General features: G+C 34.4%; 1 protein-coding gene across 1 annotated transcript in view; it reads right to left on the bottom strand.

The window, feature by feature from the left end:
• Positions 1 to 24,176, bottom strand: part of DPP10 (dipeptidyl peptidase like 10) — a 331,482-nt gene that overhangs the window by 56,243 nt on the left and 251,063 nt on the right. Inside the window, exons 11-14 of the mRNA XM_049615726.1 lie at positions 8,523 to 8,614; positions 8,089 to 8,136; positions 4,903 to 5,024; positions 3,546 to 3,593 (exon numbers count right to left, since the gene is read on the bottom strand). Of these exons, the coding sequence (XP_049471683.1) occupies positions 3,546 to 3,593; positions 4,903 to 5,024; positions 8,089 to 8,136; positions 8,523 to 8,614 (310 nt within the window). The remainder of the gene's footprint in view (positions 1 to 3,545; positions 3,594 to 4,902; positions 5,025 to 8,088; positions 8,137 to 8,522; positions 8,615 to 24,176) is intronic.

Raw genomic sequence — 24,176 nt, 5'->3', positions numbered from 1 at the left:
AAGAAAGTAGAAGAGAAGTAAAGAGAGATGAGAACATGAGATGGGAAGAAGGAGACAATCATATATGCTAAATTAAGGAGAAAGAAAAGATGAAAATGTAAAAAGAAGAAAGAGAAAATGGTAATAATATGAGATAAAGGATTTTTGAAATAACTAAAGTTTTACATATTTATACCTCCTCTCAAGTCACTGAGCATTTTAATGAAGGGTTTTTCATTCAAAAAGTAATATGTGTGTATATACATACATATATATATATGTATGTATATATATGTATATACATGTATATGTATGCAATACATGTTCATTGTAGAGTGTTAGGGAATACTCAAGAAGAAAGAATAAAGGTCACCTGGAAGGCTGCTAAACAAATCCAAGGATTTTAACATTTGTATTATTTTCTTACAATTTTAGATGCATTTCAAACAGTTTTGTTAGTGTGACATAAACATCTGGACTCCTTGATCACTTAAAAATATAGTTTAAGCATTTTTGAAGAATTGTCTTTTATAAACATTTTTATTTTTAATCCTAATAGGAAACTGATGTTGACTTAGAATAATTTGATAACATTTTAATGAAGAACTATTTACAAATATATGGACAATGGACAGGAGTTCATAAGGGACAGTAACCCAGGGCTTAGTGGCTATGCTTGCAGGTCAAGGGCAGAGAGCAGTGATGGTTGTGTGAATCCAATGTGACCTTCAGCTAGGAGTTGTGGCAACCTGGGGTAACTCCACAGGGATAGATAGGGATGGAAGAATAGATAGTCCCAAAACCTCTTTTCTCCCTCTCTTCAGTCATCCAGGAGATTCACTTTAGCTGAAACTAACTGGCAGCCAAATGGAACAGAACCTAAGTCATCCATATAGATAACTTCTGAGGCAGAAACCAAAGGGGAAAGAAACTGAGATCCAGTGGTTCTGGGAGGACAATCGGAAGATATTCAGGGCACCAATTAATATTTAATTAAAGTTTATTTACAAATCCCCCTCTTTTATTTTTTCCCCCCACTATCATCAATAATGCTGTTAGATGTTCTCTACTTAGCATGATTTCCTCAGTATAAACCATTAAGAGAAAAAATACCAGGTAAATAGATATAGAACATTTAAGGCTTATGACTTATTTTTTCCAAGAGATTGCTATAATTTATATTTCCTCCGGCAAGTTATGAGAGTATATCCTTATTAGCAATGTAAGTTTTTGATGTTATTAATTTGTTTGGAAAATTATATGACAATGTTTCACTCTGCATTTCTTTGATAACTATTAGGTTTAAAGGTTTTCATGTTTGTTATTTTCATTTTTCTTTTCATATCCTGTTTTACTTCATGTGGCCCCAAATGAATTATGATTAGTTCATTAGTGTAACAAAGATTAATCCAAAATCCATTAACTCCAAAATTTACTTGATATTGAAAGTGTTTTATCTCAATACATGTCTTTTAAAAAGAAAATTAAGCACCTGACTACTCCACGTGCCCCTTTTTGGTTTTTTTGACCCTGAGATAATCATAATTGGCTTATTTCACTCATAACAAAAATGTTTCATTGTTTGCAGTAGATATTACTAGAAAACGTTGCCTTGTAACAGTAGAATGAAGTTAATTAAAGTCAGATTGGAAATTTTTAGAAAACCATCATTTTGGCAGAATATGCAATATAATACATATTCAGTGCATCCTATGTTGCAAATATATCTCATCTTCCTGAAAAATTCATTTGCTAATTTGCCTACAAGGAAATTGATCCTATGAGATGCTAATTTGTCTCAGATCCCACAAAAGGTATGTAATGAACTCATAATCTGTAAAATGCAAGCCTGTATTTTATCAAATATTCTGTTTTATTATCATTGACATTAGTGTTAATACTGAACAGATTAATTTGCTTACCATAACCTCTTTAAAATGTATACTGATAACTAGAAACTAAATGATATGTTCACCTATTCCCAACCACACAAAACTCCATCACAAACTAAGCAATTGTGTCTTTTTCTGGAACAGGGAAGAAATCTCCATATGTTGGTATTTGAAGAGCATAAACGGTCTTCCTCTGTTCTCTAAAAATAATATTGTCTTTCAACATTAGTCTAATGCCTGCATCTCAATTATGTCAAGGCATCTATGTAAGACTCCTTCTTAAATACAAGATGTGAGAGACAAAAGCACAATAAGTTGCCATCTTATGGTTGTGATTATGAAGTAGGAAAACTGAGGGGAATCCATTTTAGAAAGGCTGGGTCTCTGCTGTTTTTTCTGCTAGGCCACATTTTTGTATTTTGCCTCTGAACACGCCAAAGAAGCCATGTTCCCACTTTAAGGGAAGCAAAAAAGCTAATCATTCTCTGGGTTTTGTCCTAGGTCCTTACCACGTGATAACTAACATCTAAGAACTGGATCCCAAACATGTTCCAGGACATTAGCTTCAAATAGACCTCCGCCGACACTGGCATCAATACCTCCTACCTTTGATGATTCATGAAAGAACAACTATTATTCACCTGTCACTCACCTTTGATTGGACCCTACCCTGGATTTCTAAAGGAACATGGACCCTAGATCCTTTTCCAGTATGAACCCCTAACACCAAGCAATAGTGACTCATAAGTCTCCTACATCAATTACAAACCCTATTCTGGAGTCAGACGTCTCAGATGATTTCTGGCTCTGCTACCTATTGGTACGAATTAGGCAAGTTATTTAACCTCCTTGTGACTAAGTTTCCTCATCCTTAAAAGAGGATAATAAAAAAATTATCTCAGAGGGTGTTCTGAGAAATAAGTTGATAAATATAGGATTTATTAGATCATAGTGGCCTAATGTAAATCATTAGACCAGAAGAGCATTTATCAAATAAAATTTAAAGAAGGGAAAGTAACATGGAAGAAAGGAAGGCAGGAAGTATCTGGCTATTCATTTTGAAAATTACTTCAACCAAGCTTCAATCAAGCACGCATTTACTTATGTACTCTACTAATTTCTTAAACACGTTGACCATATAGGACAAGCAAGGTCCAGCCAACCTCTGTCCTATTGTTTGATAAAGTAAATTCTCACTTAATAGATGATGCAGAGTTAAATACATAAAAGAATAAATGAATGTATAAAACTAGAAAGCCCTGGATATCTGGAAATGGATATAAAAAGTAACATTTTTCATATTTTTCCCAAAAGTACACAAAAAGGAGGAATAATCTATATGAAGCCCAGGAAAAACATGAACCAGAGCACTAAGGGGCTAGTAGGCTGAAATGTACCTAAATGGGCCTCTTCAATCAGGCCTCACCAATTTAGATACAGTAGACACCCTATTTCAGGCATGCAAGATTCAATTCCAGCTGTAACATGGCTCAAACCACTTGCTTTACTGTTTCTCTTACATAAACAATGTCAAGTTGATGGTACTTACTCATCTTTCCCCATACTGGAAACACCTTTGAAAAAGGTTCTATAAGAATATGACACTCAGAATATATAATACCTCATACCAGTGCCCACCATGACTCTTCCACATTGTCCTGTTTGTGTACTTACTCGCTGGGTTTTCCGTGCTATGGAGACTGACCATTGGGATGCCTGGGCCTGGATTTTACAAACATACATATTAAAAATATGTATAAATTAAAAATTTGTATAAATATTTTAAAGATATGAGTAACAATTCATGACAGTGTTATTTTTTCCAAATGGAAGTATTTCATATTAAAAACATAATGAAACAGAAACCAGATAACTACATTTAATCACTACCTATGGCTATTTTATTAAAGAAAAGAATATATGGGGGAAGAAACCATTTGCACAGATTATTTTTAAGCTTTTCCCTTCTCCAAAATGCCCTTGTACTTCTACATTTCTACGGTTCCCAATCTTAAGCTCCTTACTCTTTCACTACTCTTTTATAGAACAGTCAGTGATACTCAGAATGCTGATTCATGACCCCTCATTTGTTCATCCAAAATTAAATTGTTTCCACTCAGCCAAGAAAGAAAGAATGCACACTCTGGAATGGAAATATCTCATCCATAAGATGAATAAAAATTTGGTTCTAATTATATACTAATTGAAAAAAATACCTTAACTGGAATCACCAAATTTTTCAGATATACTAGTTAATTCAGTGTAACTGTAAGATGTTATCTTGAAGCTTTATTCCTCTGCAGAACTATAACTAGAGGTCTAATGGTTTTCCCTGATGTCATCAAACAAGTACTTTTTTGATTACTTTGTTTTCAGATACCCAGAGGAAAAAAAAAAAACTAAAAAGAGCATGTGTTGATTTATTCCTCAGGGTGTCTTAAAAACAGGACAGCTTCAGGTACCAGCTAAAGCAAGAACACTCAGTCCATCACATTATAAGGGACAGATGTCTCCCATCTGATCTTTGAGAATTACAGTATCTTTTTAAGGGGCAATGATTCCTATCAGTATAACATAGATATACCATACTCCTATATAAGACTATAGAATATTTTTACCTGATAGATCTAATTAGGGTGAATGTAATCTCTCTGAACTTCAGGATGCTAGACCCAGGCAGTTAAATTTCTGTAGAACCTAAACCTCTTAACAGCCAAGCCAATATTTCAATAAGAGGACTGTTTTGTTTTTGTTTTTTTTTTCCCCCTAAAGACTAGGTAAATTAGTTTATTGCTGTAGCAGGACTTTGCTGATGTAAATATGCTTGTTCACTTTTTTAAACAGTTCACGTTCAAACAGCCCTTAGTGGTCATGAGTAAATGTTGACTCCCAATTATGTTTTCTACATGAAGATGCAATTTTTATCTCAGTAAATTCATACAAACAAATTTAGAGTATCAAATCATATAGCTAGAGAGTAATAGTTACTTGTGATGGTAATAGATACTGATCAAATAAAATAATTTATTACCTTTACAGAATAATAGGAAATGTTGATTCATAGGACTAAAACTGGCACCAAAATATGTACATTGTTCTTTCATGAAATTACATGAAATGCATTGACGATTCAGTAATCCTTCAGTAGAAGCACTGGGGAAAGAAAAAGAAAATTAGAAATGGTACCATTCCAGGTACATGAATATGTGGCATATATTTAAACATTAACATAAACTCAGGAGCTACAGCACTGCTTATATTGAGGCTCCTTGTCAATTAGGACTTACCATATAAACACAAAGTCAATTTCCATTACTAATGTTAAGAGACACAGTTTTCTTCTCTGTGATAAAATTAAAATCATGTATGCTTATATGTATATTAAAGTATATATGCATGCTTCTAAAATGAACTGATTTCCACAGGACTCAATAGAACTTATTCTTATCTGCCTTTTTTCCATAGATATTTCTTTGTAAAGTTTTAAAAGGAAGTGCCCACAGAGACTAGAATAAAGTCACCATCAATAAATATTAGTTGAAAGAACTAATGAAAGTTTTCACAAGTCACACAAAGAATCAATCTCATGATTTCCTGAATTCAGAATTCTAAACATTAGAATTTGGTTATCTGTCAAATTTTCCCACTAAATAGATACATGGGAAATACTGGCACTTAACACTTGCCCTGAAATTTTTGGTAAAGGAAAATTATGTTTTGTGCGATAATATAATCTTCATGATCATGCATACTTTGAGACATCAGGGAGGTAGGTAAAGAGACAAGTCATCATCTCTTTATTTTACAAACAATGATGCTTAAGGTCAGAGGGATGGAGATATTTACCCAAGGTTAAATTTCCTATGTAGAATATTTTATAAAGAGAGATGTATCATAGATTATTCTGACAGTTGGAAATGCTGGTGAAGCTACATCTTATACTTGGAGAAAATACTGAAACATGATTCTGGATATACATTTGTAAATGAATGATCGTCATTTTGATGTGCAGTATGCTGTAGACACGGGGATGGGTACAGGAATATTGGCGTGGGCACCAGAAGCAATTGAGAATAGATGTTAAGTATCGTTCATGAACTCAAAATTTCACATTTGAAACATTCTGAGCTCATTAGAATCCAAATTTTCCTTTACTGGCCTAACCGATCAATACACACACGAAGCACTTAATACATTAGGCCATTTCACCCTTACGATAACTTGCAAGGTAATCATACCTTATTTTTTCTCTTTGAAATTGCTCTATGTGTGTGTATACATTCAAATACACCTACACCTTAGCACTTTCCATTTTAATCATTTTTAAGTATAAAATTCAGTGTCTTTAATTATAGTCACAATGTTGTGCAGCACTCTCCACAGAGAAGAATGCGTGCCTAGTGAAATGACATAACTAGGATTTAAACCCTTTCCCTCTCTCCTTCATATAACTTTTCAGATTCAAGTTCCTCAGAGATTTATGTTAGTATTTATCATTACTTAGATCATAGTCTAAATTATGATAATCTATTGAAATAAAGAAATGCACATTTTGAGACAACGTTCATTCTAACACTGACTATGGCAGCATCTGTGATTCTTCACAGGTCTATCTCATCCCATAAATTTGGTCAACCAATGATTATTTTTATGACCTGGGTAAGACAGTGATTGAGTTTTCTGAGTTAAACAGTAACATTATCTTACAGTCAAGCCAACTGGCATTTGCTGAGCAACTTAAGGGGAAATTTATTGGTACTATATTTCCTTTATAACATGGCCTGCTCCACTAGTACAGTTCATAGACAGACTGCTGCCTCAGTCACTAGAGAACAAAGACAAGCACACAAATCTAAGAAGGCATTTTGATTCAGATCACATTTTAGGCTAATCATATTGGGGAGAGAGATTGAGATAGTTCCATTGGCTGAAATGGGCCTAGTCTAATCTTTTGACACTGTGATTTTTCTTTAAGAGTTTCATAAAATGAGAGAAATAACACTTAGATATACTAGTTCCACAACCTTAAATTGTTCACAACTGCCAGTATCAACCGGAGTATACGCTTCAAGATAAGCTTCAGGTCACCAAAAAGCACAAAGTGACCACTACGTTCATCAAGATCTCTAAACCAACCACTAGCATCAGTCTCTTTAAATAAACAGCTTTCCTTCCCTTGGAAGTCATTAGAATTGAGACTGTGGGTTTCAGACTCAAGAGAAACACAAAACAAAAACCCCATAAAACAAAGAATCCAAAAATCACCTATTGAGAGAGGTGATAAAAATAGACGCTTCAGATGAAAGCAATTTATGCATAAATAAGAGTGTGCAGTGTATTAGAGGGAGTTTAGGGTGCTTTAAACATGCATTTTTACTCTCAAAGGAAAGTCTAGGCTACTGGGTAAGAATCAGTGGTGACACTTCTTCAAACATGATGAATTTCCACTGAGAATATGCCATGGCAGTTTTGACACTTTAAAAATGAATCTGTGAAATGGAAATTTGAAAGTGTATATAAAGTCTAGAATTAATAAGTTGCTTGCCAGACAAAAATAAAAGTCATTCTTATGAGATCCTGGTGAAAGCTTTCTGAGTGAGGAGATGTTTTAATACTAAATAGGTATGACCTTAAGCATCTTTTATGAATATAACTTTCCATCTGGGAAAATTGGGCAGATGAGAACATTCCCCATCTAATGCTTTATTTTACTAAGCAGTGAGTGTTACTGGCTCAAATAATAATCTTACCAGGTTTTGCACATCGTGGGGGCAGGGGAGAAAAACTTCCCTTCCCCTTGATCTACTCTTCTAAGTGTTCACAATGGTTTTACTTTGGGAATAAGTTACCGGTGTACAATATAAATGCACTGAAAATTCAAAATAAGGCTTAGCGGAAGAAAAGTCCACTCAGGAAAATACATAAACCCCCGTGAGATGGGTAGTTGAGAAATGCAAGCCTTAAAAAAAAAAAAAAAGACACTTTGAGACTGTAAAAGCAGGTGAGGAAAAAAATTACAAAAGGAACAGCTGGATGGTCTTCACTTCAGGTTCCAACGTTCAGGCTTGCAAAGGTCCAGACATGAGAGACTGGACCAAGAGCGTGAGGTTCCGTCATGTCAAAAATGAAACTGCAGAGTTTTCCATCCTATCCTTAAGGTGTGTAGACGGCCACTGAGAAATCAACCTGCACAGCCAAGTCTTTGCACCTTGCTTACCTGTACAGCTGCCTCCCTCTGGGCGAAGACTCGGTGCTCAGAAAGTAACTGCCCAGGAAAGAGAAAACACACACATCAGGCACAGATCAATTTTTGCCACGCTGAGTTTTCACTTGAATCTTCGAGCTCCGGCCTGTTCTCTCATTCAACCACTGAACTTTGATCCGTTTGGGAAACACATCTTTTTGTTCTTAAAATATCATATCACACTTCTCTGTGATCTCTCTCAGTCTAAGTGTGTACGTATCTGTGTAAATGTGTGTGTGCAAGTGTCTCTCTGGGTGAAGGGTAGGGAGAGTCTTTAAAGAGAATGTTGCTGTTTCCATGGCCGAGGTGTCTGGACTAGGACCACGGTAAGCAAAACATCAATCTGGCCGAAAGATTGCGTTTGACAACTGTGACTACCAATCTGACTAGAGAACCAAAATGCTCACATTTTTTGAGTAGTTTCATCGTATGCCAAGATCTTTATCACTTCCCAGTTTCCTGATGTCAGATGCCGCACGGTAATTTGCTCACTTTTACTCTGCAAAGAAATAGAAAATATTGATTTTCTTTTTTTTATTTAAACAGCATCTCTCTGGTCAACACAAAAATACCAACTACCTGTATCACTTTTAATTCTGCAATTTGCAGCTAACACTCAGTTTCTTGTTTTCATTCTCGAGAATGCACACACATTCATGTAAACATTGATCCGGGTAGAAGAGTGCCTTTTCTCCATTACTGTGGGAAAAGCATTAGAAGACACCTCTAGGTGATGATCGCCTGTGCAACACTTTGACACAGGATGTCATCTTGGCATTTAGTAAAGACACAGGACTTCGGTAACGCTCATCTAAATGGCCGACAACTACAGTTTGGACAGCTTTAGGTGAAACATTTCACAACATATTTTATTGTAAATAAACGCTATTGTATACTTTTAACCTTTACACCATTGCATCATGTTATGGTTTGCTATTTTCACACAAGAATTTATTTCTGAGATTAATTTATGTTGATGTTTGCAGCCATAGTTGGTTTCCACCACTATGTCGTATTTTATGTGAATATAGCATAATTTATGTTTTATTGACATTTGAGCATTTCCAAATTTTAGTTCTTAAAAACAAGTCGCCTATGAACAGTTTTATCAAGGTCTCGTCATGCACATGGCAGGATTTTCTTGAGACAAGCGCCAAGAAGTGGGATCGGTCATTAGTAAACATGTCTTCTACTTAACTAGATAGTGACAAAGTATTTTCCAAAGTCGCCCCCACTTACAGTCTACTAGCAATGTGAGTTCCCATTGCTTCTCATCCTTGCCGCTTCCTTACTGGCAGTTAATTTCATTAGATTATTTAATTTTTGGTCAATCTAATGAGTATGAAATGGTACCACATTTGTTTTCTTTTTATTGAGAAAATGTTCAAGCCTACAGAAAGGTTGAGTGAATACTACATAAACACCCATGAGATCATTACCTGGATTCACCATCTTATATCAACACGTTGAATATTTGCCCTCCCTCTTTCGTTGTTTGCTGAATCATTTAAAAGTAAGTTGCAAACATCAGGATATTTTTGCCTAAATACTTCAATATACATCTCTCAAGATTAAGACGATTTCCACATGTAAGCAAATAACACATATGAATATTTATGTTAATATCATCTAAACATACAGTCTATACCCTAATTTCCACAACAGCCCCAAGTAACCATATATATGTGTGTGTGTGTGTGTGTGTGTGTGTGTGTGTATATTACGTTTAGACATATAAATATGTACATTTATATATTTAGATAAAATAGATGTCTTAATAAATATTTACATATATTGGGTTATCATCTCTTTAATCTCTCTTAAAGAAAAACATTTATCTTTTTTGATTTCTATAATATTAACCATTTTTTAGACTCTTGGTCCAATGGTCTTATAGAATGTCCAGCATTTTGGATTTGTCTGATTGTTTTCTTATGCTTTAATTTAGGCTAAATATTTTAGGCAAGAATATTACACAGGTGATATTGGATACCTCTTCTGCTTCATATTAGGAAGAATACCATTACACATCTTCCCACTCATGACAATGCTGTTTACATGGTAACTGTGACATATGCATTGAAAAATACATTTTGCCTTTTAATTAAAAGTGGGATGATACTTGCACATTATGTGAGCATCTTCTTCTCCATTAACTTTCACGTCATAGGTTTAGCATCCATTCATGACCTTTCCCTGAATAAATTATCATTTCAAAGTGATTTTCTAATTCTAATATCACTTTTGTATTTATCAGGTAGCATTCTTCTGTGAAGAAAACTATTTCCCCTTGCCTGTGTTCACTCTCATCCTTGCTCTCCCTCCTCTTCATATGACGACATACTTAACCATATTTAACGTAATATATTACATTCCATGATTGTTGTTATTCTTTATGATGTTAAAATTGTCACAATTTGGTTATTGGGCACTCCTTCAAACCAATACCTCTATTCTTTAGAAATGATTACATTGGTCTTTGAGCACTTTGTTTTCTGCACAATCACATGTTCTGAGATCCTTTTACTTCCCCTACCTCCTAACTGTAATCAGTCATTTCTCCAATGAGTTTTTCTACTGGATTACAGTATTTAGATATAAAGATCTGGGGTTATGTGTGCTAATTGCTACTCTAATGTTATTAGTTGTGGGCCTTTTCAGAAGAGATAGATGGCTAGCTAGAGAGATATCCCTATGTTCTCTCTCTGTGTGCATGTGTGTATATGTGTTCTTAGTATCATCTTTAAGTAAAATCCATATCCGTTTGATTTACATTCAGGTGCATTTGCTTCTCTTAGTATTTCAACAAAGCTTTGGTGTCCTCATGTTTTCTATTTAATATTCGTTTTATTTTTTTTTAATTTTTTTAATGTTTATTTCTGAGACAGAGAGAGACAGAAAATGAGTGGGGGAGGGGCAGAGAGAGAGAGGGAGACACAGAATCAGAAGCAGGCTCCAGGCTCTGAGCTGTCAGCACAGAGCCTGATGTGGGGCTCGAACTCGCAGACCACGAGATCATGACCTGAGCCGAAGTCGGAGGCTTAACCAACTGAGCCACCAACCAGGTGCCCCTCTTTTTATTTTCTTAAGGTTTATTTTATTTTTGAGAGAGAAAGCAAGAGTGTGAGCAGAGGAAGGGCAGAGAGAGAAGGAGAGAGAGGATCCAAAGCAGACTCTGCATTGAGAGAAGAGACCCTGCTGTGGGATTCAAACTCACAAACCATGAGATCATGACCTAAGCCGAAGTCAGATGCTTAACTGACTGGGTCATCCAGGTGCCCCAATATTATTTTAAAAATACGTAGATAGTTCAAACATATAGTGTATGTGTGTGTATGTGTGTGTGTGTGTGTGTGTGTGTGTATATATCTTCAAACTAAGATTACAAGAGAGAGACAGAGACAGACAGACAGACAGAGGGAGCATCCCTGCAAAAAGTCTTGGTTTCATGCCATTCTCATCACATACAAAAAAGTTATTAGGTCTTTGTTTATCCTTTTCTGGGGGGAAATGTTTTATAAGTGAAACATTAATATTTCATAACTATAAATGTAAACCCAGATACACATACACATATAAGCTAGAGATAAATCAGAGAACACAGGGCATGTTTTCTTGTTACAGATCTTCTTCCATCCTTTTTATTCCTACATAGTTCTCCAAAGTGTGGATATACTATAATGAGCCTCCTAAGACACACATCTCAAATGATGCCACAGTGGTTAACTCTGTACATATGCTTGTGATTTAATGTGTAGGGAAATATTGTCAGGGTATGCTCCTCTATAAGGGAAGTATCGTCTTGCACATCTACCAGCAATGTATAAGGTACTTATTTTCTCATGGGCATGTTGCAGAGTATGTTGTTCAGTGTTTGAATTTTTGCCAATCCGATAGGGGAGAAATGGTGGTGTAGTAGACACTAGGACATGCCAATGGGAACCCTCTCTGGAAGGAAGGACCTTGGCAGCACCTAGAAGTGCTGTTGGAAGAAAGTGCTCAGCTGTCAGTCTTCTTCTCTGAGGGTTGCCGGGACTGAAGACAATGTCTCATCCAAGATTAGACCTCTGTTCAAGGGCAGTCCACATCCAATGGGACTGATCAGTACTGAAGGATACAAGCCCAACCCTATTGCTCTCACTTGGGACTTCTCTGAGAGCCACCTCAGTCTAGAACTCTTTGTGGAATCAGCGGAGGCCTTCATTCAGATGGCCCTGGAGCCCACATTTTTCTGGCCAATTTTGCTTCCTTGTGTAACTTTCCAAAGTTATTGATGTCCTGTGTGAAAATGGTCCTGCAGGCTAATCTTCTCTTCACTTGGCTTCCTGTGAAACCCAACTTGTCACAGGTATACTGGTGTAATTTCATTTTGCATTTCTCTTAGGAAAAAAGTTAAGCTTCATATATATGCATATATGTATAATATAACATATATAATGTGTCATTTGCACAATTATAAATGAGAGTCAATCATTATCTGAATCTCTGCTAATGTTTGTTTTTATTATCAGATTTCTTTTGTGTTTTGGTCTTCATTTTTCAACAGTTCTCTTTGTCTTTATATTCATTATGTGAGCTATAAGCTGCAGGTATGTTCTGGATTGTTGTTTTATCTTGACATTGGTTATGGTACTATTTTTCCAATATATGTATCTTTTATATAATTTGTTGTCAAGTTAGCTAACATACAGTGTATACAGCATAGTCTCTCTTGGCTTCAGGAGTAGATTCCTGTGATTCGTAACTCATATACAACACCTGGTGCTCATCCCAGCAAGTGCCCTCCTCAATGCCCATCACCCATTTTCCCTCCCCGCCTGTCCCCTCGACCCTCAACCCCCATCAACCCTCAGTCTGCTCTCTGTATTTAAGAGTCTCTTGTGGTTTGCCTCCCTCCCTCTCTGTAACTACTTTTTCCCCTTCTCTTCCCCCTTCCCCCATGGTCTTCTGTTAAGTTTCTCAAATTCCACATGAGTGAAAACATATGATATCTTTCTCTGACTGATTTATTTAACTTAACATAATACCCTCCAGTTCCATCCACGTTGTTGCAAATGGCAGGATTTCATTCTTTTTCATCACCGAGTAGTATTCTATTGTATATATAAACCACGTCTTCTTTATCCATTCATCAGTTGATGGACATTTGGGCTCTTTCCATAATTTAGCTATTGTTGAAAGTGTTGCTATAAACATTGGGATACATGTGCCCCTATGAATCAGCACTCCTGTTTCCTTTGGATAAATTCCTAGTAGTGCTATTGCTGGGTCACAGGGTAATAATTTTTTTAATTTTTTGAGGAAACTCCACACTGTTTCCCAGAGTGGCTGCACCAGTTTGCATTCCTACCAACAGTGCAGGAGTGTTCCCCTTTCTTCACATCCTCGCCAACATCTATTGTTTCCTGAGTTGTTAATTTCAGCCACTCTGACTGCTGTGTTGTGGTATTTCAGTGTGGTTTTGATACTTATTTCTCTGATGATGAGCAATGTTGAACATCTTTTCATGTGTCTGTTAGCCATCTGGATGTCTTTGGAAAAGTGTCTCTTCATGTCTTCTGCCCATTTCTTCACTGGGTTATTTGTTTTTTTTGGGTGTTGAGTTTGGTAAGTTCTTTATAGATTTTGGATACAAATCCTTAACTGATATGTAATTTGCAAATATTTTCTCCTATTCTGTTGCTTGCCTTTTAGTTTTGTTGATTGTTTCCTTTGCTGTGCAGAAGTTTTGTATCTTGATGAGGTCCCAATAGTTCATTTTTGCTTTTATTTCCCTTGCCTTTGGAGACATGTCAAGTAAGAAATTGCTGTGGCCGAGGTCAAAGAAGCTGTTGCCTGTTTTCTCCTCTAGGATTTTGATGGTTTCCTGGCTCATATTTAGGTCTTTGAATTCAGCCAAGTAGCAGGATATAGAATCAACGTGCAGAAATTTGTTGCATTTCTGTACACTAATAATGCAGCGACAGAAGATTCTCTTTACAACTGTACCAAGAACCATAAAATACCTAGGAATAAACCTAACCAAAGAGGTAAAAGATCTGTACGCTGAAAACTGTAGAAAGCTTATGAAGGAAATTAAAGAAGATACAAAGAAATGGAAAAAACATTCCATCCTCATGTGTTGGAAGAACAAATATTGTTAAAATGTCATATTACCCAAAGCAATCTACACATACAATGCAATCCCTATCGATATAGCACCAGCAGCATTCTTCTCAGAGCTAGAATTTGTAATGGAACCACAAAAGACCCAGAATAACCAAAGTAGTGTTGAAAAAGAAAACCAAAGCTGGAGGCATCCCAATCCCAGATTTTAGCCTATACTACAAAGCTGCAGTCATCAAGCCGGTATAGTATTGGGACAAAAACAGACATACAAACTAATGGAATAGAATAGAGAACCCAGAATTGGACTCACAAATGTATGCACAACTAATCTTTGACAAAGCAAGAAAGGGTATCCAGAGGAAAAAAGACAGTCTCTTTAGCAAATGGTGCTGGGAGGACTAGACAGCAACATGCAAAAGAATGAAGGTAGACCACTTTCTTACACCATACACAAAAATAAATTCAAAATGGATGAAAGACCAAAAATATTCTTCTAATCTTTATGTAATAAAATTTACCATCGTATTTTTATATTGTCTCTGGCTATTGGTGCATAGTATAAAGGCTTTCTTCAAACTAAGATTACAAATAATTTATTGATGTTTTCTCCTGGTACATGTAAGGTTTTATTTCTCAAAGTTAGATTTCTGATCATTTTGGAATTATGGTGGTAGTAAGTAACTACTTTTCTTTTTCCTTATGATATTCAATTTTTCCAAAACTATTTTATTAAAAAAATTCATTTTTCCAGTACTTTGAAGTTCCATCTCTATTTTATATATATATATATATATATATATATATATATATATATATATATATATAACATATATATATATATGTCTTTTTCTATACTGTATATTCTGTTCCTTTAATCTCTGTTAATTCATGTCCTAAAACCACACATTTCTAGTTATAGATTTTTTAACATCCATATTATTTAGAATTCAGCCCTTCTTACTTTTTTTTTTTGGTATTTCCTCAGATATTACTGCATACTTATTTTTCTAAATGAACCTAAAAATAAGCATATCTCATTCAAACATATAAAACTTGTTAGAATTTCTTATTGGGATAATATAAAATTTATAATTAATACTCACCTCTTTACGATCTTCATTTTATCACAGAGCAGGGATATTTTCCCATTTGTTCAAGTCTACTTTATGTCTTTCAGGAATGTTTTAACATTGTCCTCATACAGGTTTTGTACATTTTGCACATTTATATATTTTATATATATCTCAAATACATTTCATTTTCTTATGTCACTATTTTATATTTTGTTGCTATTGTGAATGGCTTCCTATTCCATACACTCTAAATGGTTATTGTTAGCATATAGGAAAAACTGTTCATTTCCATATGCTAAATATGTATCCTATCTCACTGAATACTTTTCCAAATCTTATGGCTAGTTGTTTACTTTCATCTGATTTACACAAATACGTCCAAAACAAAAATGTGGAGATACTGTGCATCCTTCCTTCTTTCTGAGCTTAATGGGAATGCCACTTTGTTGGATTATAGACTGAGGCATATAGGTTTTATCACATTAAGAAATTATCCTCCAATTCCTAGATTTTTAATTTTTTAAATATTTATTTTGGAGAGAGAGAGAGAGAGAGAGAGAGAGAGAGAGAGAGGAGGGGCAGAGAGAGAGGGAGAAAGAGAATCCCAAGCAGGCTCCACACTGTCAGCGGGGAGCCCAATGCAGGGCTTGAACTCATGAACCGTGACATCATGACCTGAGCCAAAGTTGGACACTTAACTGACAGAGCCACCCAGGTGTCCTTTTAATTTTTTTTTTTTTAAACCAGGAATTGGTATGAAATTTTGCAAAAGGCTTTTATAGCAACTGTAAAGAAAGCCTATGCTGTACAACAGTTCAAACTGTGTTGGCATTAATATATAAATTATATATTTATATTTATAAAATAAAATCTATATTATATGTAATAATATAGTTAATATAATAAAAACCCTTGAATGTCTGGTTCTCTTATAAAATCACATGGGCCCTGGTGCTCCTTTGTGGTGCAGTTCTTCAATGACATTACATTTCTTCTCTGTCATGAGTCAATGTGAGCTGTCTGTGTCTCCTGGGGCAGTTTTGGCTAAATGTATTTCCTCATGAAATTGTTCATTTCATCTATGTTTTCAAATTAGTTGACATAGAGTTCTACAAAATACTCTCTCAAAATCTACTGAAATGTCCTCTGTTATTTCCCACCAGCCATTTCCAATTATATGTGTTTTCTTTCTCCTTTGATTTGTTTTCTTTCTCCTTGATTGGGCCAGCTTATGTTTTGTGTGTGTGCGTGTGTGTGTGTCTGTGTGTGTGTGTTTTCAAGGAGAAAACATTACTTTTTTAAAATTTATTCTACATCTTTCTATATAATGTATAATGTACCTCATTTCTGCTTCAAATTTATTTTCATCTTTCTGACTTATGTTGGATTTTGCTGATAATTTACTACCTGAAATTAAACTCATTTAATTTCATACTTCCATTTTAGTTTTTATAGGTTTTTAGAGCTATGATTTTTTTTCTGACATCTGATTCTGAAAGGTGTTTTCATTATTATTATTACTGTTTTATAACTTTGCAAATTTGAACTTTTCAAAGGAATTGTTTAATTGGATTTACTTTAAAAATGTTTCTAGCCAGAAAACTTGTTAGGAATATATTCTTGATTTCTAGGCGTATTACATTGTAATCACAGCATGCTTTCATGTAATTTTCAATTTATAGAACTTATTGAGCTTTTAAAATAACTAATGTATGTTCAACTTTTGTCAGTGTTCCCTATACACTTAAAAAGGATTTCTTCATTTGGATGTGTTCAAAATTATATATTATATTTATATATTTATATTTATAAAATAAAATCTATATTATATGTAATAATATAGTTAATATAATAAAAATATAAAAATAATACAATATATTATATATAACAATATATATGTGTATATATGAACATATATATATGCATATATATATGTGTGTATATATATATATATATATATATGAACATCATATAATTCACTTTGGACTGAGGAAGGTAAAAGAAGTTTCCACATATCAAATACTTTTTGTGCATATCTACTTTATGAAGGTGGTGACTATACTATCCAAGATGTGGATACATTTTTAACTAATATACTTTCTTTGTGATTTGCACCCTTGAACATTATAAAGTATCTTCTTTTGGTCTTAATGCTTTGCGGCATGAAAATTCTCTTGTCTAGCATTAGGATTTACCCTTTCTAAATCCTTTTTTCTTAAATGTGTATTTTGCAAAAAGATTGAATTGCATGAATTTCAAGAAGCAATATGAAAAACTTTTTTTAATTGTAGTACATAAATTAAGCCAAATTACATTTATTGGGTATAACTGTTTTATAAACCTCTTTTATAAAACTATTTTAAAAACCTCCATCATATTTTATATATTCATTATGGATGTCATATTTAATGAGTTTTTTTGTAGGAAGTCTTTTAGTAATTTTTAAAAATGTTTTTAAATCCAGTGCTAGGTTTTTATTTTAGTTTTACATGTTATCATTATATTAACAACTTCAATAATGTTCTTATCCCTCTCACAGTTATCTTTTGTTTCTTGACCATTTCTGTTGTTCTGATTTGCTGTGGATTATGGTTTTTAATTTTCTTTAATCTTTATTTATTTTTGAGAGAGAGAGTGCGAGCGGGGGAGGAACAGAGAGAGGGAGAGGGAGACACAGAATCTTTTTTTTTTTTTTTTAGTGTTTATTTATTGTTGAGAGAGACAGAGACAGAATGCGAGTGGGTTAGGGACAGAAAGTGAGGGAGACACAGAATCCGAAGCAGGCTCCAGGCTCCAAGCTGTCAGCACAGAGCCCAACACAGGGCTCGGACTCACAAGCTGTGATCTCATGACATGAGCTCAAGTCAGACACTCAACTGACTGACTGACCCAGGTGCCCCGGGAGACACAGAATCTTGAAGCAGGCTCCAGGCTCTCAGCTGTCAGAACAAAACCCGACGCGAGGCTGGAACTCACACACCCCAAAGTTGATGACCTGAGCCAAAGTCAGAGGCTCAACTGAATGAGCTACCCAGGTGCCCCTGGATTATAGTTTTAATGTTGCCTTTCTTCCAGTCTTCTGCTTCTCTCCTTTAAGAAACCCAATTAAATATCAGTTGCATATTATTTCCCTGTCTTAGCTACTTCTGATCCTCTCTACTTTATTTCATTTATTTACTTATTTTTATCTCTCTTCCTGATAACCACTAGTATATTTTTGGCAATATTTATTTACCCTTGGTCATCTTTCCATTAGTTTCTTACGATTTTGTACTATTTTTTTTTTCAATATTCTTCCTGAAATCTGTTACTTTTTGGGTTACAACTTTTCTTTATACTTTTTGAAGGCTTTTCTGAGTTTTGAATTTCACATTTGATAATTTCATATCTACAAGTGCTTATTTAGTGATACTTAGTTATTTGGGGAGTATTATACTACTGGATCCTTCTGCTTCATAGTTGATTTTGGGAGAGGGGTAGCTTTATCTATTAAATATTTTTTTTATTCTCACTTTCTGTTTACCTCACATAGCAACTGAGTGTCTACTGCCAGCCATATTTCTTCTTTATAAAAATCTTGGATTTCCTAGGATATAGATGCCTAATAGTGGTGAAAGATTAGGTGAGCCACTAAACTTCTATTACTAGTACCCTAAGGAGCTGCATCCCTAAGGAATGCTATCTCTAGTACCCTAAGAACTTGTTTCTCAAGCACCCCAAGGTAACACCATTAGGAGTAGATACGCGTTTTCTGACAGCCTATATGTATATGTATATGTATGTGTGTGTGTGTGTGTGTGTGTGTATACACACACACATATATATATATGCAGCTAATATATATGTGTATATATATATAGATACACATTTTTTCCCCTGGGGGGTCCTTAATTTCTATCACCAGTTTCTAGTTTCTACCTTTCCCTTCACCACAATATTCCAAGAGATGGGTCTGTCAAGCTTGTTTCTTTCTTTCTTTCTTAGGTGGTATTAAAAAAAATCATATTTGGTTTTGTGCATATTCAAGGTACTTCACTGTGATTCCTTGTCTCAGTGCTAACTTTTACTTTTTTTAATTTCATTTATTTTTGCTTTAGGTTTAATTGACATAAAATATCTTATAATTTCAGGTGTACATCATAGTGCTTCAATATTGCACACATTAAGAAGTGATCCCCAGGTTAAGTCTACTTACCATCTGTCAATATACAAAGTTTCAATGTTGAATTTTAAAAGGAATGTAACTAATGTTCCACGGTATAGACTATGCTATATAACCTAAGCTTTTGGTGAATGCCTTTATCAGCATAAAGAAATTGTTTTTGTTCCTAAATTTGTAAGGTTTTTGAACATGGATTTGTGGAATTTATTGGAGGCTGTTTCTGCATCTATTAAGATGATTATATTTTTTCATGTAGATGAAAATGCAGTGAATTATATCATAGATATTTAAATTTTAAGCAAACAGCATTCTTCTGTGAAAAATAACAGTATTTTTTAAAATCCATTGAAGAATTCAGTTTGCCACTGCTTGGTTTAGAAGTTCTTAAGTGACCTGTAACTGTCCTTTCCCATACTGTCTTCATTTGATTTTGGTTATAAGATGATATCTGTATCATTAAATGTATCAAAAAATATTCCATCTTTTTCTCCTTTTTGAATATATTTCTATACATTTTAAGTGCATGCTTCTTGAATTTTGGTAGAGCCCAGTTTTCAAAACCACCTGTACTTGATGTGAAAATGTTTAATTTTTTTTTAATGTTCATTTATTTTTGAGAGAGAGAGAGAAAGAGATACAGAGTGTGAGCAGGGGAGGGGCAGAGAGAGAGAGGGAGACAGACAATCTGAAGCAGGCTCCAGGCTCTGAGCTGTCAGCACAGAGCTGGACATAGGGCTCGAACTCACGAACTGCGAGATCATGCCCTGAGCTGAAATTAGACCCTTAACCTACTGAGTCACCCAGGTGCCCCTGAAAACACTGTTTTAAAATGCTGTTCCATTTCCTTAATATTATGGGACAATCACATTGTTTCTTAAATATGTTTGTTTTGTTTTTTTTTTAAGAATTTATTTATTTCATTCAGGTTCTCAAATTTGTTGGCATAAAGTTAATAGTATTTTAAAATACAGTTTAAATATGCAGTTCTGCCTCCTTTGTGTAACTTACACTTTTTTTTAGGTTGATTTAATTTTTGAAAGAGAGAGTGAAAGAAAGCCATTAGTAGGGGAGGGTCAGAGAGAAAGGAGAAAGAGAATCCCAAGAAGGCTCTGCGTTGTGAGTGCAGAGTCCCATGCAGGGCTTGAACTCACGAACTGTTCGATCATGACCTGAGCAAAAATCCAAGAGTAGAATACTTAACCAACTGAACCAGCCAGACACCCCAAACCTATGACTTCTTGATTATAACTCTGGATTCCAGTAGTCATTATCAGACCTTGCTTTGAATGAGCCAAGGACAGAATACTAACAGCTTAAGGTTTTAGTGCATCTTTGGTGCCCAATTTTAAGATGAACAATATCTCAAAACATTGAAAGGTACAGAAACTGTGCTCTATTATTTGAACATATCTAGAGATGCCTTGGTTTCAAGATTTCTAGCTTGATTATATTTTCTCCATTTTTTCAGAAAATTTTGTTATTTGTAGGTATGTATTCAAGGATAGAAGAGTGTCCACATTAAACGTGATCATGAGTGGGGAGCCTGGCTGGCTCAGTTGGTTAAGCAAACAATTAAGTTTGACTCTTGATTTCAGTTCAGGTCATGATCCCATGGTTCGTGAGTTTGAGCCCTAAATGGGGCTCTGCACTGACAGTGTAGAGCCTGCTTGGGACTCTCTCTCTCTCCCTCTCTCTCTGCCCCTCCCCTGCTCACAATCTCTCTTTCTCTCTCTCTCAAATTAATAAACTTAAAAAATACTTAAAAAAATTAAAAAGTACAAGTTATCATGAGCAAAACTCAATGCTTTGAGACAATGTCTGAACACAGTGTACCCAATATTAAAAATTACACATTATTCATTTCAATGATGCATCCAGCATAAAAATATTTTTCTTCTAACTTAGGACCAAAAGTTTTCTTGTTGGAAGCCTGAACAACAGCCTCACAATTTTTAGATTTCAGTTCAAGCATCTGTAATTGCTTTGCTCACTTTATATCCACGAGGGCAAATCTGGGCTGAGGAATAAGTGCAACTTCATTTCACATATAAGAGCATAGCCTGTCTTTTATAGTTCTACAGATATAGTTGTAAGACTCAACTATTCTCCACTACTGCATATCAGATTATATTGCATCAGCGAGCATATTACATTTGATCTGGACTGGAGGTAAACAATCCTAATACAAATCAAAATATGGTAGATGGCTCATACAGTGAGTTCAAAATAAATATCAAGAAACTTGACTAATCTTCCCGAGGGGTGTCTGTATCTCAGTTAGTTTTCAGTCCACTTTCCAAAGACAATCACAGCTAAGATAACTGAACAAAGAGGAAGGAAGAATCATTCTCACTGCGCAGTAATAATTCTTTCCATGCAACCATGGTCTCTATTATATTAACTTGGTAGAATACAAAAAAATGATGATAAATATGAAAGCATAGTGGACTTTTGACAAGGGCAACATGGCAATGTACTTTAAACTCATATTTCACTTTTAATTTTAGACTAAATGGCGATACAACTAATGATTTTCATTCATTAGTGGGATGGAAATCTAGGATGCAGATCAAGTGTTTTTATTGCCAAATAAAATTTGAGAATAAGGTATTAGACACCATTAGAAACCAGATTACCTCTCCTCAAATTGGTATAGATTTTCTCTTACTTAGCAAAGTTAAATATTAATCTTGTATTTCTATTTAAAAATTTGGAAGATTGGTATCAGTGAAAATTTCATAATATATGTGCTTTTTACCTGATTACACACTGTTCATTCAAATTTCTTATATTAAATTCTGTTTAATTTCTACAGCTTCTAAATAAGTGATATAGTGCTTAAAATAGCATGCTATAATTTACTATTTATCACACGAGGTGAGCTAATTGTTTTCAGACAATGTCCTAATCAGATACAGCAGTGAAATTTAATGAAAAAAAAATTTATTGGGTTGATTAGGTGATAGAATTGTGAATTGGGGGCATGCCATTTTCTACAGTTTTTGTAATGAATAATGGCATTTAAAATTGTTCCAAGTGAAATCATCAGCTCTCATGACCAAAACTTTGTATTGCTGTGTAGAGAAAGAGAATGGATTCACCAACATATATAATTTTTCATTTAACACAATTTAGGAAGATGACAGGGCAGTTCCTTTCATTTATGAATCTGAACCACTTAGCATGATTGAAACTCTGCTTACTCCATATCTGAGAGAAAAAAGGTAGCCATGTCTTTGGCAAAAACCTTTTTACTTAACTGCAGCCTGCATTACAGCGAATGCAGGATATTAGAGTTCCAGACAAGGCAATTCAGAAGTTAAAGGTCTATATGAGGACTGCTATGGAGAGAGAGGTAGGAGAAAACTTGTGAAGCAATTGCAAGTCTAATGTTCTGAGGGAAAGAAGTTTTGCATCATTGTTTGACTCAAGAACCACATAAACTGATATTAATACTGCACAGTGTATATTCTACTCAAAAGAGCAATTACTTTATAGATTTTTAGAAAAGCCAGTTTTTATTTTTATTCATATTATCTTTAAGGTAACTTATGAAAGTAGAGAAATTCTGTTATCACATATTCATATGGAAAGTAATCTAGAAATAAATTTTATATACATATATATATACACACACACATATATGTGTATATGTATGAGTTTATATGTGTGTGTACACATATATATATGAGTTTACAAATATCTTACTTTTGATGCAGGAACTCCAGGTCTGTTAATCAAAACTACATAAAGGATCCATAATATAAACTAGCTTTTTGTATAGTGACAGATATAGTTACAACAAATTGCCACTGAATTAAACACTGAATTATACTGGTTAACTATCTACATCCAGTCAACTAAATATTAATCTTCTAAAGAACTGTTTCTCAAAATTATGTAGCATTATGGGAAAAGTATGCTTTATAATTAGAACTTAAACTATGAAATTCTATAGTTAACATAAAATTATAATCTTGTCTAAAAGGAGGGAAACATAAATTCTTTCTAGTTTTATTTTTTGAAATTAGTAAGGAATGCCTTTGTAAATGAGAAAAATAAATACTAGAATATGTGTAATGACAACCATCACCCTCTTAACGAAAATAGCCTGAAAGGCTAATTTTATAGCCTGGTCTCCAATTAATAGTTTCCATCTACCTACTCATCGTCAAAGAGAGCAAAATGTTTGGAGAAAATTACTAACTTCATTTAGTGAGCTACTTCATACAGATAAATACATTTTCAGTCAGGGAGGAAGCTCTCAAATATAGCTAAGCATCAAAGGGTGCTCATCCTGCTGGTTGGCTGTCAAACTTTGTTCTCATCATTCCTCCTCACTGGCAGCAGGTCAAGGAAGAAAGAGTGTAAAAAGTCATCAATGTTGGTATATGCATTACTATTTAGACTCTAAGTTATTACACTATTTTTGGAGAGCCAATTTGCCACTCCATAGCAAAACTTAAAAACGTATGTACACATACACTTTGCCTACATATCTCTGATATCTTAAAATATATTTTTGTGGTAATAATCATAAATAAATACTTATGCATATGAATGTTTACCTCTGAGTAATTTCTCGTATCAAAATTAGAGTAACTTTAATGCTGATTAAAATTGATTCATTTAAATAGAGTATACTAAACCTATTTGGCAGAATGTTGAACAGCTATTAAAATGACATTGGAGACTAATATTAAACATTAAGAATATAA

This window comes from Panthera uncia (genome assembly GCF_023721935.1).
Source record: "Panthera uncia isolate 11264 chromosome C1 unlocalized genomic scaffold, Puncia_PCG_1.0 HiC_scaffold_3, whole genome shotgun sequence".
Taxonomy (NCBI): domain Eukaryota; kingdom Metazoa; phylum Chordata; class Mammalia; order Carnivora; family Felidae; genus Panthera; species Panthera uncia.
Note: the sequence above shows the minus strand (reverse complement) of the source record. Positions and strands in the feature narration are given on the sequence as shown.